Raw genomic sequence first — 13,552 nt, 5'->3', positions numbered from 1 at the left:
ATAGTGAGTCTTACTTGTAAGGACTTTGACATCAAACCCATAGTCAAGGACATTTAGTTGACTGAAATTTCACCCAAAAGGCCAAAACTTTTGTGATTAGTCTCCTATGCAGTAAAAAGTAGTCATGTGATTGAAATGAAACCAAATCTTAGCTGAACTGGGGCTTTCCCCTGTAGCTGAACCAGCCAAACCAAGAGCGCAACAGTCCCCGGCGAGCGGGAAGGACTGGGTCGTTCAAACCAAAAACCAAACAGCAATCTTCAGTCAGACTGTGGTGCTGTGTTGTGAAAACAATCACACTTTAGCTGAGCGAAAGTGATGGAATTTCTCAAGGAAATACACCATTTTTATTTCAGTCAGGCTTGTCGGCGCTGTCACTGAATAAATGTAAAAAATAAAAAAATAGTACAACAAAGTACATAATTTTACAAATATGGAGAATGGAGGCCTGACATATCCAACCAGTCAAATGAATCCAAAGGTCACAAGCATAACAGAAATACAAACAAGGCAACACAATACATAGAATGTTGAAGCGTATACGTGAAAGTGTTCACCACACACTTTACAAAACCACGAGAAAATTCTCCCAATACCAATGGCATATTTTGTAATATATATATTTAAAAAAAAAGACAATATTTAGGCGAGTGCATTCACTGTGTTGCTGCTGACAATTATGTCACTGTGAGTGGTCTCTACAACATCTCTGAAATGAATGTGGCTGTGTTAACAAGTTTAATAGTGAACTAACACCAAGCAATGATTATGGAAATGTGACAAGCAGCTAGTTACAGACTTTGAAAAATAAGACTATGAGCACCGTTTGGTGGATAAATACCAATAGAAAAATGATAGTAATCTATGATATAATGTTCCTTCTTTTTAACCCAATCTACAGTATGACATTTTTATAGTGTTTGGTTTAATTTTTTGATTCATCCAGCAGCAAAATGAGCTGCGTAGCCCAGGAGGGTCGGGGGGGGGTAAAGATCCAAAAGATCTGACAAAGTTCACGGACAAATGCCACTACAAAAGTCCACTAGTAACCAGAACAATAACAACACTAATGGAATCATTCTCCAGCAACATACGGTTTGTGTTGTGTTCTGCCCCCTCCACATCCTAAAAAAAATAAAAATAGGTCATTTGGAGGAAAACAAAACAAAACACTCCGCAGTGCAGATACTGATATTTGCTGCGACGCCACTCTGTCTGCTCCCGGGAGCTTCCATGGAGACGGCAGTTGCTATGGTTACCCCATGCTTTCACTCTCTCTTTCTCGTCTTTGTGTTTCCGGTGTGTAGCAGCAGTCCAGGACAGATGTGTGCAGATGAATGTGTTAAGACAGCTATGCTTCAGCCACATGTCAACTAATATGAGGTCTGTTTTGGCGTCCCGCCCCCTCCGACTGACTCTTGCTGCCAACCCGTGGGGCGGTTGAGCTACATTTGGAAAAAAGTGGGTGTTCTGATGTGTTGCTTTGCTCAAACAGTGGTCATGTGAAAGAGGGGGTGAGACCAACTAACTGCTGATGTGTCACTCGGAGGCGGAGCTCTGGTTCTGTTGGTAGATGGAGGCTTTTTCCTTGAGCAGGGCCAGGCACAGGTGGCAGCTCCAGCTCCCTGCAAACACACACAAATGGAATGCTTTATTTTGCCAAGTCACCTTCATGTTGTTCACAGTAGAAAACACACACATCTGGGCATTCTTGAGGAAGAGCATAAACAGATGGACAAAAAATGCATTATTTGGAGTACAGATTCTTTTCATGTATTTTATGGGGAACTTATTCACCGCTTCTCACTTAAAAAAAAATTCTCATCTTTATCTTAATTTTTTTGTGGTCTGGTCAAAGAAACAGAAATAATGTTAGCACCATTTCGGTGTTGCCTTTTGACTTAATTCGATACACGTGCAAGGTCAGAGCCAAGGTCAAAGTCTGTTTTTACTTCTCATTAGTAATAACAATTAGCCTCTATTGCCTAACATTCACAATTAAGTGTAATTCCAAAAAGTGACGTTAATGACTTAAAAGGTTTGTATTAAGTTCTAGTGTACATCAAATGAAGCCGTTTGAAAAATATATTTGTTTTGCATTCATCTTCCTGCATGCACCGGAAATTATAATTACAACTTTGTTTTGTTGAGTGGATAATTTCCCATAGGACACTGGATGACAGTGTTTGGGAATCGCTGATGTAATGCACGACGACTGCCGCTTACGATGCAGTGTCACGTCATTTAAGGGAGGCTGGTGTGGCATCTTACCTTCGGGTGGTTCCGTCATGGGGGGACTAAGGCAGTACATATGGTAGCCTCGGTCACAGTCGTCACAGAACAGCAGCTGGTCCTGCGAAAAAAAAACTCAAAAAAATCAGATGAGCGTGTTTTTTTTTCTTCCCCCTCCCTCCTTCATGGTTTCTTTCTGACTTGCGGGTTGAGTGAACGCTGGCGAGTCTGGCTGCCGCTGCTCAACCGTTCTGTGTTTTATTGTTTTTGTTCCTGATTGTAAAGTGTTCTTGGGTGTCTTGAAAGGCGCTTATAAATCAAATGTATTATTATTTTGTACTCCTGTGTAGTACACTTGTACAATATTTTAGGATAATACTGACTAAAAAAAAAGCACATTTCATGCAAGTACAGTCATACCTTGACTTAAGTTTTTTTCAATTTTGGTCAGTGCCTCCTAATTTTTTTGCCTTAGTGTTGTAAGGCAAAATTAAGATTACTGGTGCGCTTCAGACATGCCGCTCTTTATTTAAAACGGGGGAAAGAATTGAGCAGTTAAGGCCGTGTACCCCTGCGGCACTTGTTTTTTCAACCCACGGAAATACAATCCATTCACTTACGAATCTAATCGGAGGTCATTGGCTGATGTAGGCGCAATTAGCGAGTTGGGATTTTTGACGCAAGTCCAGCCCCTAACATATACATAACTACACATCTTTATTTATATGGCATTTTCACAACGGCTGCAGCTGATATATAAAGTAACACACTGGGACCTACTTATTTCGCTGCATGAAAAAAAAACATTGCTTCATTCGGTAACAGCTCATTTCTTCAGGAAGATATCAAATAGGGCAATAATTTTAATGTTACGATGTGGTTGTTGAATATTGCATGTTTTTCCAATGTCGCGGGGTCCTACTATAAACTCCTACGCCAAAAAGACTATGTAGCATACTGTACAGTACCCCAAAGGTGTTGACGGTGTGCATGTTTATGCACCCAGGTTAAAAGCAGAAAGCTCCCTTGCTAACATGTACTTATTTATTGTATGTTCCCTTACCAATTTTGTCCCTGAAAATATTTCAGTTTGAGTTGAGTCACAATACTGGTGGAAAATTTGATGAAATTAGTTTCTTTAAATTTTTGTTCTCAGATATATGCTCGGCTATCATTCCGCCACCACTCCCATGGAAAGTTTCCAATTTGCAATATTTCCCAAATGCCCCTTTGAACTTCCCTCGGAAATTTAGCGGAAACTTTCTAGCCCTTTGCAAGTCTAATTGCGATTGTGCTCAGAGCTGCGCCGTGTGCTGGTTATACTTTTTAAATTGGATGTCGTTATGCAGGGCTTAAAGTTAAAGCTCATTCTCACATCATTCTCTGATGTGCCACAAACATTGCAGCACTTGCACTCGATGCACTGCCAGCGGTAGGTCTTCACTGCGGCCATCATTACCGGTGTGAACTGCAGACATGTTGGGTGGCCTGCGATGGGGGTGGGGGGTGGAGGGGGGCAGACACAACCATGGAACCAACCGTGAACATCAATTGTACTTCATGTGCACAATGGGTAGCGATGGGTGAGGGTTCCCATCATCCCAGCCATACCCGAACGTCCACAGTCTGAGCAGGACACAAGCTCCTCTGATTGGCCAGTCTTCTGGTTCAAGGTGGAGTCTCCCAGACAGAAGTCGCAATAATCGTTAGGCAGTGCTAGACCATTTGGACCCTTTTTAGTGGCTACACAAGAGAATAAACACAAACGTATTTAAAGCACTTGTCATTGGTCATTAGGAATACTTATTGTGATTCTTGATTGCAGTGGTGTACCGAATCATACTGAGAGCCTCTCATCAAAGATTGGGTTACTTTTTAGGCAACACATGATGTACGGTATTGCAAACCCAAATAATATTGATTCATTTTCTTAATGGCAAATCCCCGCAAGGGTTATTGGCAAGCTGGATACCAGCCGACTTTGGCTAACTGGATGGGTGGGTGGGTACACCTTTGAGCTGGGTTCAAATAGTTTGGTATTTTTCATTATTGTTTTGAGTTTTCTTTTGTTTTAGTTAGTTCATTAAAAAAACATCACAGCAAATATAGTACTGTGTACTAAAAACCCAACTAAAATATGTTGAAAGCATTTTTAAAACAATCACCCACCAATCAAATAATAATGCTGGACATGCAAGAGGTAATGTATGATGCTCTGCTGTCTTTGAAATACAGTAAATGCAGTGCATGAACCGTGTTTGTGTTTGTTAACTACAAGACCGTAATTTTACCTCCGACTGGTCGCCAACCAATCACAGGACACATGTAGACAATAGGAGTGTACACACGGCAAGATTTGGTCTGGTGCTTCACCGTGGCTGCCCTAGTAGAGCGTTCACACGTGCAAATTAGCTCCGGCGTAGCCCCGGAAAAAGGCTTACACCGGACCAAATTTGATCCACCTCAGGGAGGTGGTTTAAAAATTTGCTCCGGAGCAAATGCTCGTTTGCGAAGCAGCACCGATGTAAATCTGCACGTGTGAACGCAACTGGGTTAAATTTGCTCCAGAGCAAATGCTTGTGAAGAGTTGATTACGTACGGCGAGAACGCGTTGCTTTCGTGCTCTGTCGGACTTCCATCATGTGTTTGTTTAATAACGACACAAGACTTGGCTGGTAACATCTTTCCTTTTGTAGGAGACTGGACTGTCTCGGAGTTGTTTGTGTAGTTTGTTCCTTTGTCTTATATAATTTATTTTGTGATTTCCTCTCTTGATTTTCTGTTTGGCGCATTATGCGTTTGCTTTTCTGAGTGTCATTGAAGTCATCGTTGATTTACGTTTTCGGGGGCGGTCACTATCGAGCAGAAGGCACGGAGACCGAGAAGGAGAAGGACGTGCCTGTCCAGTAGTCGCTTGAGTTGTGTATATACTGTACGTTTTAAAAAGAACCAACACGACACCTCATTTGTTTTCTGTCGTTTTGCTCCGCTGCAGATAACTGCCGTGTGAACGTAAGTGGGGCTGCACCGACGCTGTGCCGGTACTGGCACGCTCAGCATCTTTGTACGTGTGAACGCTCCACACAATTTGCTGCGGTGCAAAATATATCGCAACAAACTACATCGGTACAGCGCCGGAGCAAATGTGTGCCGTGTGAACAGCCCTAAACAGTCATTCACACTCACATCTTGGAACAATTACAGTGAGTCATCAGTGAATGTAACATGTTTTGGGAATGTGGAAGGAAGCAAGGCTGCCGTAACAAAAACTCATACAAGCACAGGGAAACTCAAATACTAAGCAGTCTTAATATTTAACTATTTGACAGCATTGTTATCTTTGCAAGGACATATATATTTTCTCTTCCTACAGCATGTTAGATTGTGCAAGTGTACCTAATGATTTACCCAGGGATGGCAATGGCTAGTGATGGAAAAAAAAAAGGGGAAAGGGGCGTGGCCTGGACGGGGCAACAAATCACAACAAGTAAGACATCACACACATCCAATCGCAGGGCTGTTTACAATCGGAAGATGGAAAGACTAATCGGGAGAGCTCGTGAAAACTCGACGATAAGGTACCTGACCAGCCTAAAATTTTCTCAACGGACTTAGACGATTCACAAAAATGATCAATTTAAGAAATAAAACGGTGGATTTCCGCGTGTTTGCGGAAAATTGCCATCCCTGTTTCCCTAGTAATTGTAATAACAAAACAAAAAACAACAACAAAAACGCCCTCGTCATTTCAGAACCATTCAAATCTCTTGACACCATGGCAGACAAAACAAAAATGAGCACGGGAACGAGCTGATGATATGAACTGAATCTGAGTATTTACAAGCAAATTTGCATGCATTTAAAATATATACACACGATGGATAGATACTTTATGCGACCTGTGTTTTGGGGTCAGTTAGTGATCAGGTTTGACAAAAACTACTAAATACTCTTTCATCGATTCGTTCAGAATATGGAGCAATGTATATAAATACGGTACTCTGTAGTTGAGCCCCACCATAGCGATAATGCATTGGACACAATAATCTAAACCCCTCTTCTTCAAAAACAAAAGCAGCTCAACATTAAAAAGAACAATGCTTACCTGTTGAGGAAATCTCATTCTCTGACATTAATAATAATTTTTAAAAAAAGCATAAAGATTGCCAGACATTCATGTGGCCGGCTTTGATTTGTTTAAAGTGTTGCTATCTTACTTCTAGAGCTGTAAACAAGTCCACACCTTCCTTGCAAGCCATGCCAAGTAGCCAACGCCTGCTCCTTTTTGGCTCGCATGGGAAGCTGGGCTGGATGTGTTTTTGGTTATCTTGTCCTGAATTGTTTGTCCGGTGTCTATTTTTTACCTGGCGTGTATGTGACATAAGCGCACTATCGAAGCTGCTTGGCTGCGGTGCAGCTTGACAGATTCGGCCCAATCTACGCAAACTGTACTTACTGTTTGTAAAATTAACTAACACACTTCTGGTAGCTGGATTTGCATTGGGGTTTGACAAAAATTAAATGATTTTCGGACTAATGACCTGCCAAAAGGAAAAACTACACAAACACTACTAATTCATGGTTGCATGGTTGAGGGCGCGAAGGCGGAAATTCCGCCTGCTAGCGCACATCTTTCCACTACCACAACACGAGGCTAAAAAGGGCACATTCGTTTTCGGGCTCACATACACGATGGTACAGAATGATCTAAGAGCGAACAAAGTTGGGTGTTTTATAACAGCTTATTTGGCACAGCTGATGATCAATGATGTAATTGATACACCGAGCAGATTATGACATGACAGCCGATCACCATTTTGCATAAAATGCAAAATATTGAACGATTTCAATACTATGCATGCAAACACGATGGATTTGTTGACGTCAAACAAAAAAATTGAATATGTAAGAAGGTATTGGTTTACACTTACACAAACAGAACCAATGGGTGCATCATTTGCAAACTTTGAGATTGAATATGAAGGGGGAAAAAAAAGGACGGAAGGGGGCGAAAAAAATGAGGACGCGATTTCCCTCAAGCACACACATGCTACAGAGCATGCAACCCCAGGACTGCTCCCCCTCCCACTTTTCTCGCGCCATCTCTCCCTCTCTCAGTACTTGAGAGTGACTCACTCTTCTGTTCCTCAGGCTGGCGAGGAGTGGGTGGTGCCTCGATCTCCTCGCGGTCCTCGCCCTCCTCCTCCGCCAGGTGAGAGTGTGTATAGTGGTAGCTCAGGCCTGGGCGGTTCTTGTAGCGTTTCCCACAGACTGACATACACACACGGTAATACACAAGGGTTATAGTGATGGTTGAGTTACCGTACGGAAAAAGAGGGGCTCTCAGGTGGAGCCAGGAAAGTGTGTTGTTCATTGCCCCGCAGAAAGCATTCTTTCTTTTAACTTTATTTACATCACATGTATTTTTAGAGAGGCCTTCCCAGCAGCGAGCTCATACAGCAGAGGTGAGAACTGGCACAGCAGCCAAAAACTATACAGAAAAATAGGACCTTTTCAAGAAGAAGGCAGGGGAAAAAAAACTTCCAAGCGAGCAACTTTTCAACGTCAACTCAAGTTCCAGATGGCGTCTTTCAGATCACATCATGCACAGCAGAAGGCTTGATGTCGTATTTCAGCGGGAAAATCAAAAAGCTCCCTTGCCAAACATGCGTGACACGTACACAGGTGTGAAAGACAAAGGAAAGCTTTTTGACTCACTGTCACAGGCGTATGGTTTGTCTCTTTCCTCCAGAGCTGCAGCCGCAGCCTCACTTTTCTTCTTGCCGTTCTTGTCACTGCGCCCCTATAAAAAGAACATTGAGGATATGTCACATCTTACAAATTAGTGTGGTTGCATCACTTCATTACTGAGATGACAAAAAAACTAAACCATCACTAAAAGCAGAAAAATAATGGAAAAAAGTGGAAGGCAAATGAAAAATGTTCTTTACAATAAGTGTTTCATGCACCCCAATATGCACGGGAACAGATGCTATTTGTTTTTTAATTGCTTTTTGGGGGGGGGTGATATTCTTCTTTTACCTTCTCACAAATCTACTTTCTTGTGGGCCTTACAAGTGATATTTAAAGTTGAGTTGAAAATTCTAGACATTTTCCTTTTGTCAAAATTCAAGGCTATAAAGATCCTGGAAGGTTTTTTTTGGTCATACCAAGCCACATTTCCACATGACAACACGAAATGCAATCCTGAGATCCCAGGTTAGCGCAGTAAGTCCCAAGATTTTTAAATTACAGTGCACTCCGCTTAATAGAACACCGGTTAATAGAGTAATCCGCTTAATAGAGCAAAAGGCTCTGGAACGGATTTGCCTAATGCAATTTCCTATAAAGATACTCCGCTTAGTAGAACAGATCTCCGCTTAATAGAACAGGCCGTAAGCAATGAACATTGTAAACTAGTGGTTTTCGAAGTGTAGCTATTGCGATACTGTACCACTATCGCGAGAAAACGCGGTAGTTCTAGCCGTATACAGTAACAGGTAGCACGCGTCACTCCACACATAGACACACGCATGTCACAATGGCTTCAACTTCATTCAAGAGACGAGGGCTATCACCTGCGGATAAGAAGGACATACTCAGACGATACGATGCATTGCCGGATTCTCAGAAGGTACGCCCGCGGTTTCCAGGACTTCCCTCTTATCCAGCGCATTGAGAGGGAAGTCAACCGCAAAATTACGGACTCCTGTTTCCAGACAAAAGTAACGAAATTTTTCTTGTGATTTGAGATGTTTGACTGAAGTTGATTAAAGTTGTTGTTTTGTTGTTTGATTAAAGACGTCCACAGTCGAAATATCTTTTCTAACTCGCCAGCAGGGGTTTTTCTGCGTGCATAACTTGGTCGTCGACGTGTCTGAAGGTGTACCTAATAAAGTGTCTCCGGTTAGTAGAAACTCCGCTTAGTAGAACAGAAGCGCTTCGGCCCAATGGTGTTCTATTAAGCGGAGTGCACTGTATAAAAATTATATAGAGATAAAATAAAAGCAAGAGGCCTACATTTCATGTGATATTTAGAGAGTGTTCAAAAGTAAAGAGTTCAATGTGCAGGGATGAATGGGCATGAGGCTACAAAGATGGAAACAACTGTTCTAAAGGAATATAGAGTTTCATTGAGTGGTCGCATTGCTGTGCAAGTCAGAAGCAGAGATGAAGCAAAAAAGCGCTACAGCTCCATTGAAGGCAGCTGAAATCAGACATACATGCCTGATTAACCTGTTTGTGTTCACCACATGACTGGAAAATCGATCAATCATTTTCTAGGTTTCCCAGGAGGCGTGGGAACCCTGAGCACTACTATAACCTGTCTTGTACATTAATGTTGCTATACACGTGAATTTGCCATGGACTGCCTTGCCTGATGAGCTGACCAACACAAGAGTTAGTCCTCACCTTGGATTTGCTCTTGCCTTTCCTCTTGGGGGTCTCATCCTCAAAGTCTTCATCATCTAAGTCGTCCAAATAGTCATCGTGGTCAAGGACTCTCTGCAGTGAAAATGACACAGGGTTTAAACTCCCTTTTCCAAGACGCTGGCCAATTAAATTTCCCAGCTTTAACAAACAACTTACGTTCTTCAAAGTACGGTATATTCAAATGTTTGTTTGATATCCATTCATCTGTTTTTATTTCGTTTATTTCTTACAATCTGGTACTCAAACTGGCAAAATGAACAAAAAAAACAACTTGTGAGGTGTCATCAGTGAAAAAAAAACCCCAATCAAACAAAGAAAACAAACCTTGCGGACACGTCCAGAGGATGTGTGAGTTGTCGTAGAGCTAGCAGGGGCGTCCACGGTGGCTTGATCTTCCTCTGGACCGCGGACGTCTGTCACACCACTCCTCCTGTCGAGGGGCTCACCTTTCAGCAGAGCCTCCAGACTGCTCCCATCAGCCGCCCCCAAGGCATCACGCTTCAGGCCCAACTCCAAATCTGCTACAAGCACACACACGAGTTAATCAGTATGCATGTTGTGATGACACCAGAACTGTTGATGAAAAACGTTTCACGTTTCTGTCGAAGGTGAACACTTCTTGAGTGGTAATACCTGCTTTGAGAGGAGGGAAGGCCAATCGGGGGTCCTCGGGGGGATGAGAGCGCCGTTTCTTCCTCCAGCGACGAGCTGGATACGTGTACAGTTGACCTGGAGCAACACCTGACCAATATATTGAAGGACCAAAAGTTGAGGACTGTACCACTAACCACACAAGCTACACCGTCGAGCCATGTCTGCAGCATAGTTAGCATCGGTAAAGTGTAAGTTAGGGTGGACTTTAAAAAGAATTTTAAAAAAGAAAGAAGAATAGAATATTAATCAGTGTTATTGTACATATTAAGGTACATGTACAATAACAGCCTCCACACTAATGTTATTGAGGCAAAGACCATCACTTAAAAAAAAAAAGAGGCAGTGTAATGTTGTACACCATGGTTTGTAACTGACTTTCATACCTGCGCTACGGTGCCTCTTCTCCATCCAGATGTAGCAGTTGGACTGAGCCACACCGGTCTGTGAGTCCAGGAAGGGCATGAGGATGCTGCGCTCAGCGCACAGTCTGGCATTATAGCTGTGACATTGCTCCATGGCATCTCGATAACACTGCTCCCCCAGACTGGAATATTAATTAAAATAAAATCTGATAATGTGAGTAACAATCATGGCTAAACAATTATATTGCATTTAACGATTTAGCCATGTTTACAGTGCTTCTCCTCATTATGTTCGCAAGTGTGTCAAATCCTATCCCATCTGTCATCAGGTAAGAGCCTGTATACATACACCCTGAACTGCTCGTCAGCCAATAGCAGGGCACATATAGCAAAACATATAGCAAAACAACCAATATCATTCACACCTAATGACAAATGAGAGTTTTTAACTTGAGAATAGTTTTCTGGAAGCCTGAGAACATCGAGGAACCCTGTTATGTCGCAAAAATGTAAATGATATTTTAAAATGTTGTGGAAAATCCTGCGTTACTCTTGTTGCAGTTTGCAAAAGATACGAACCTCTCTACATCATGTGGAAAGTATTTCTAACATCGTGTCTCTCCCATGAAGCTTAACTGGGTAACCATAAAATGCGATTGTTGTTATTTTTTATTTTTTATTTTTTTGGGAATACCACTGTGAACGACAGCTCCGATGATAAACACATTCCGCATTCAAACCGAGCAATTCTTTAAGGCAAACGGACGTAAGCTAAATTGCTTGAATTTCAACAGTGGAGAGGGGCGACGTCAGAACAAAAGGTTGATCGTTAGCACGCCTTTCCTCACAACAAAGCGACCAACTACAGACGGGGTTATCGGCGGGTAGGCAACTACCAATACAGTTCATAAAGCAGGTGAAAAGACAAAGTGGCCAACTTAAGTTGGTGACGTATGTGTGAGTTACAGCGCCTCAGTCGCTGTGTTTCGGTTCTTTGCCCGCGGCGAACTAGCTATCCCTAGCACACCACAAGATAACGTTATTCTCTTGGGACGCATTTTGCATTCGAAAACAGTTTTCTGTGCGTGTGGTTTCCAAAGGTTGGTCGCTAATTAATTCGTTCTCGGATATATATTGACGTCGGCACGACTGGTGGATTTTCTTTTGAAAAAATAAAAAGGGGAACTTACACTTTAACAACACTGTCGACGGCCGCCGCCATGTTTGGTTAGTGCAGTTGTGTGGAACGATACTGCGCAAGCGCACTATTGTCGGCGACGCGAAACCACTGCGGCATAAATCCTATCCATCCATTTTCCGAGCCGGTTATCATTACTGTATTTTTAGAAATCCGTCCATTTTCTTCACAACGTTTAATATATTCACATTAACGACACAGTATCAACACTACTAGATGTACACTCGTTTATTGAGAAGTAATACGACTGTTTGAGTTGACGCGCTCAAACTCAAAAGCTTTTTTCAAACTTCTGCAGGTCAAAATGCCTACTTTGAATATGAATTCATCCTGTGAAATAAATACAGTCCGAGGAAGGTCAGTAAATCAAGTGTCAATAATGTAATTTTGAGTTGCCTTTGTAAATAATGAATGATTAGTGGAGTGCCAAAGTGACCCCGTCCGGTTGAGGGAAAACTTGGTCCAATTACTGCACATTTATTATCATATTTTTTTGTAAATACATATTTTTGTCAATTCTTTCTGAGTTCACATTTCTGGAGTCCAATTCTGTCCAAAACATTCCCGAAACCGTGACAGAATTATCCGACCACCATGGACTCTGTGAACTATGACATGATAATGCAAGCGTTGGCCAACCAAGGTCAACTGGTGGGACAGCAAAAATATAACTAGTTCATGGATCACGGGGCTCCACGGCGCCGGGTACCTTGCTGGCTCGCTGGTGTAAGGATTTGGGTTCACGGGTGGAGCAGTCTCACTCCCAAGCCACTCCACCTTCAAATCCTTTGCCTCACATTACTGGGGTATATTCACCCACGGTTCATGTTCGAGAAACTTCACTACCTCATCCTTCTCGCTATGGTGAAGAGCCAGGTATTTACGAATAATTCATTTAGCATTGCAGCCTGACTTTCGACCAGCAACCATCTACTCAAGCTCAGGATAATACTAAAGTTGCATTTTTAATGAGTCACTTGACTGGCTAACTCGTAGGCCATGGCCGTAAGTAATGCGCGCCCTGCCCTTCGGTCCTCCTTCCCTGATTACGTCATCTGGGAAGATGAAAGGACAGCAATGTATAAATGAATTTGAATCCACATTTCCGAACTGACATCATTGCGTGACGGCATGTATGACTGACATAGGTCTCTAGCATGTTGACTTTGCCTGCAAAATAGCTTCATAATAAAATGACAAGGATACAAATGCTATTTATTTTTGTGAAAGGATCACTGATTATGGTTTTCATTGATTTTGAAATTACCTACTCTCTAATAAATTATGGCAAGGTGTTTATTTCTGTTTATTTTGAAACACACCTTTACTTTTCATTTCAACATTCGTTGCTTGACCTAATTGACCATCCATCTGTGCTCAAAAAAGGAAAGGAAAAAAAAACGTGTTACCGTATCACTATTGTAAGAATATGATTTAGGTCTGCTTAACATGAAATGATAATTAATAAGATAAGATAAGATATCCTTTATTCGTCCCACACTGGGGAAATTTACGTAATTTATATATAATATAATTTACATAATCTATATATATATTGCGCGTCGTCCCGCACGCGGTCTGTCCTTCCGTGTCCCTTTTCAAAACGTACCTACTTCACCGCGCCGCTGCGCGCCGCCACTGCGCCGCTCAGGCAGTGGCTCACTACGATCGC

The 13,552-nt window shown here is 42.2% G+C and overlaps 1 protein-coding gene across 3 annotated transcripts; it reads right to left on the bottom strand.

The window, feature by feature from the left end:
* Positions 1–306: 306 nt before the first annotated feature.
* On the bottom strand, positions 307–11,980 carry dpf2l (D4, zinc and double PHD fingers family 2, like). Of its 3 annotated transcripts, none has more exons than XM_052066617.1 (11): positions 11,873–11,980; positions 10,704–10,864; positions 10,300–10,407; positions 9,991–10,187; positions 9,646–9,738; positions 7,951–8,035; positions 7,369–7,503; positions 3,844–3,975; positions 3,608–3,720; positions 2,272–2,353; positions 307–1,625 (listed from the first exon to the last, which is right to left on the bottom strand). In XM_052066617.1, exons 1-11 carry the CDS (start codon positions 11,902–11,904, stop codon positions 1,540–1,542), a joined length of 1,224 nt encoding a protein of 407 aa, XP_051922577.1. In that variant the 5' UTR covers positions 11,905–11,980; the 3' UTR covers positions 307–1,539. The 3 variants fall into 3 exon arrangements, with proteins under 3 accessions (XP_051922577.1, XP_051922588.1, XP_051922597.1); XM_052066628.1 differs by having other exon boundaries at positions 9,991–10,184; XM_052066637.1 differs by lacking the exon at positions 7,369–7,503.
* Positions 11,981–13,552: the final 1,572 nt, after the last annotated feature.

This window comes from Hippocampus zosterae, chromosome 1 (assembly GCF_025434085.1).
Source record: "Hippocampus zosterae strain Florida chromosome 1, ASM2543408v3, whole genome shotgun sequence".
NCBI classification, from domain to species: domain Eukaryota; kingdom Metazoa; phylum Chordata; class Actinopteri; order Syngnathiformes; family Syngnathidae; genus Hippocampus; species Hippocampus zosterae.
The sequence above is the reverse complement of the archived record's forward strand: the minus strand, read 5'-3'. Positions and strand labels throughout refer to the sequence as shown.

Coding starts and splice junctions, on each gene's coding strand:
- dpf2l (XM_052066617.1), bottom strand. CDS start 11,904: ATGGCGGCGGCCGTCGACAGTGTTGTTAAAGT. Junction 9,739..9,990: donor CCTCTGGACGTGTCCGCAAG/GTTTGTTTTCTT, acceptor TTTTCACTGCAG/AGAGTCCTTGACCACGATGA. Junction 1,626..2,271: donor CATGACGGAACCACCCGAAG/GTAAGATGCCAC, acceptor GTGTGTTTGCAG/GGAGCTGGAGCTGCCACCTG.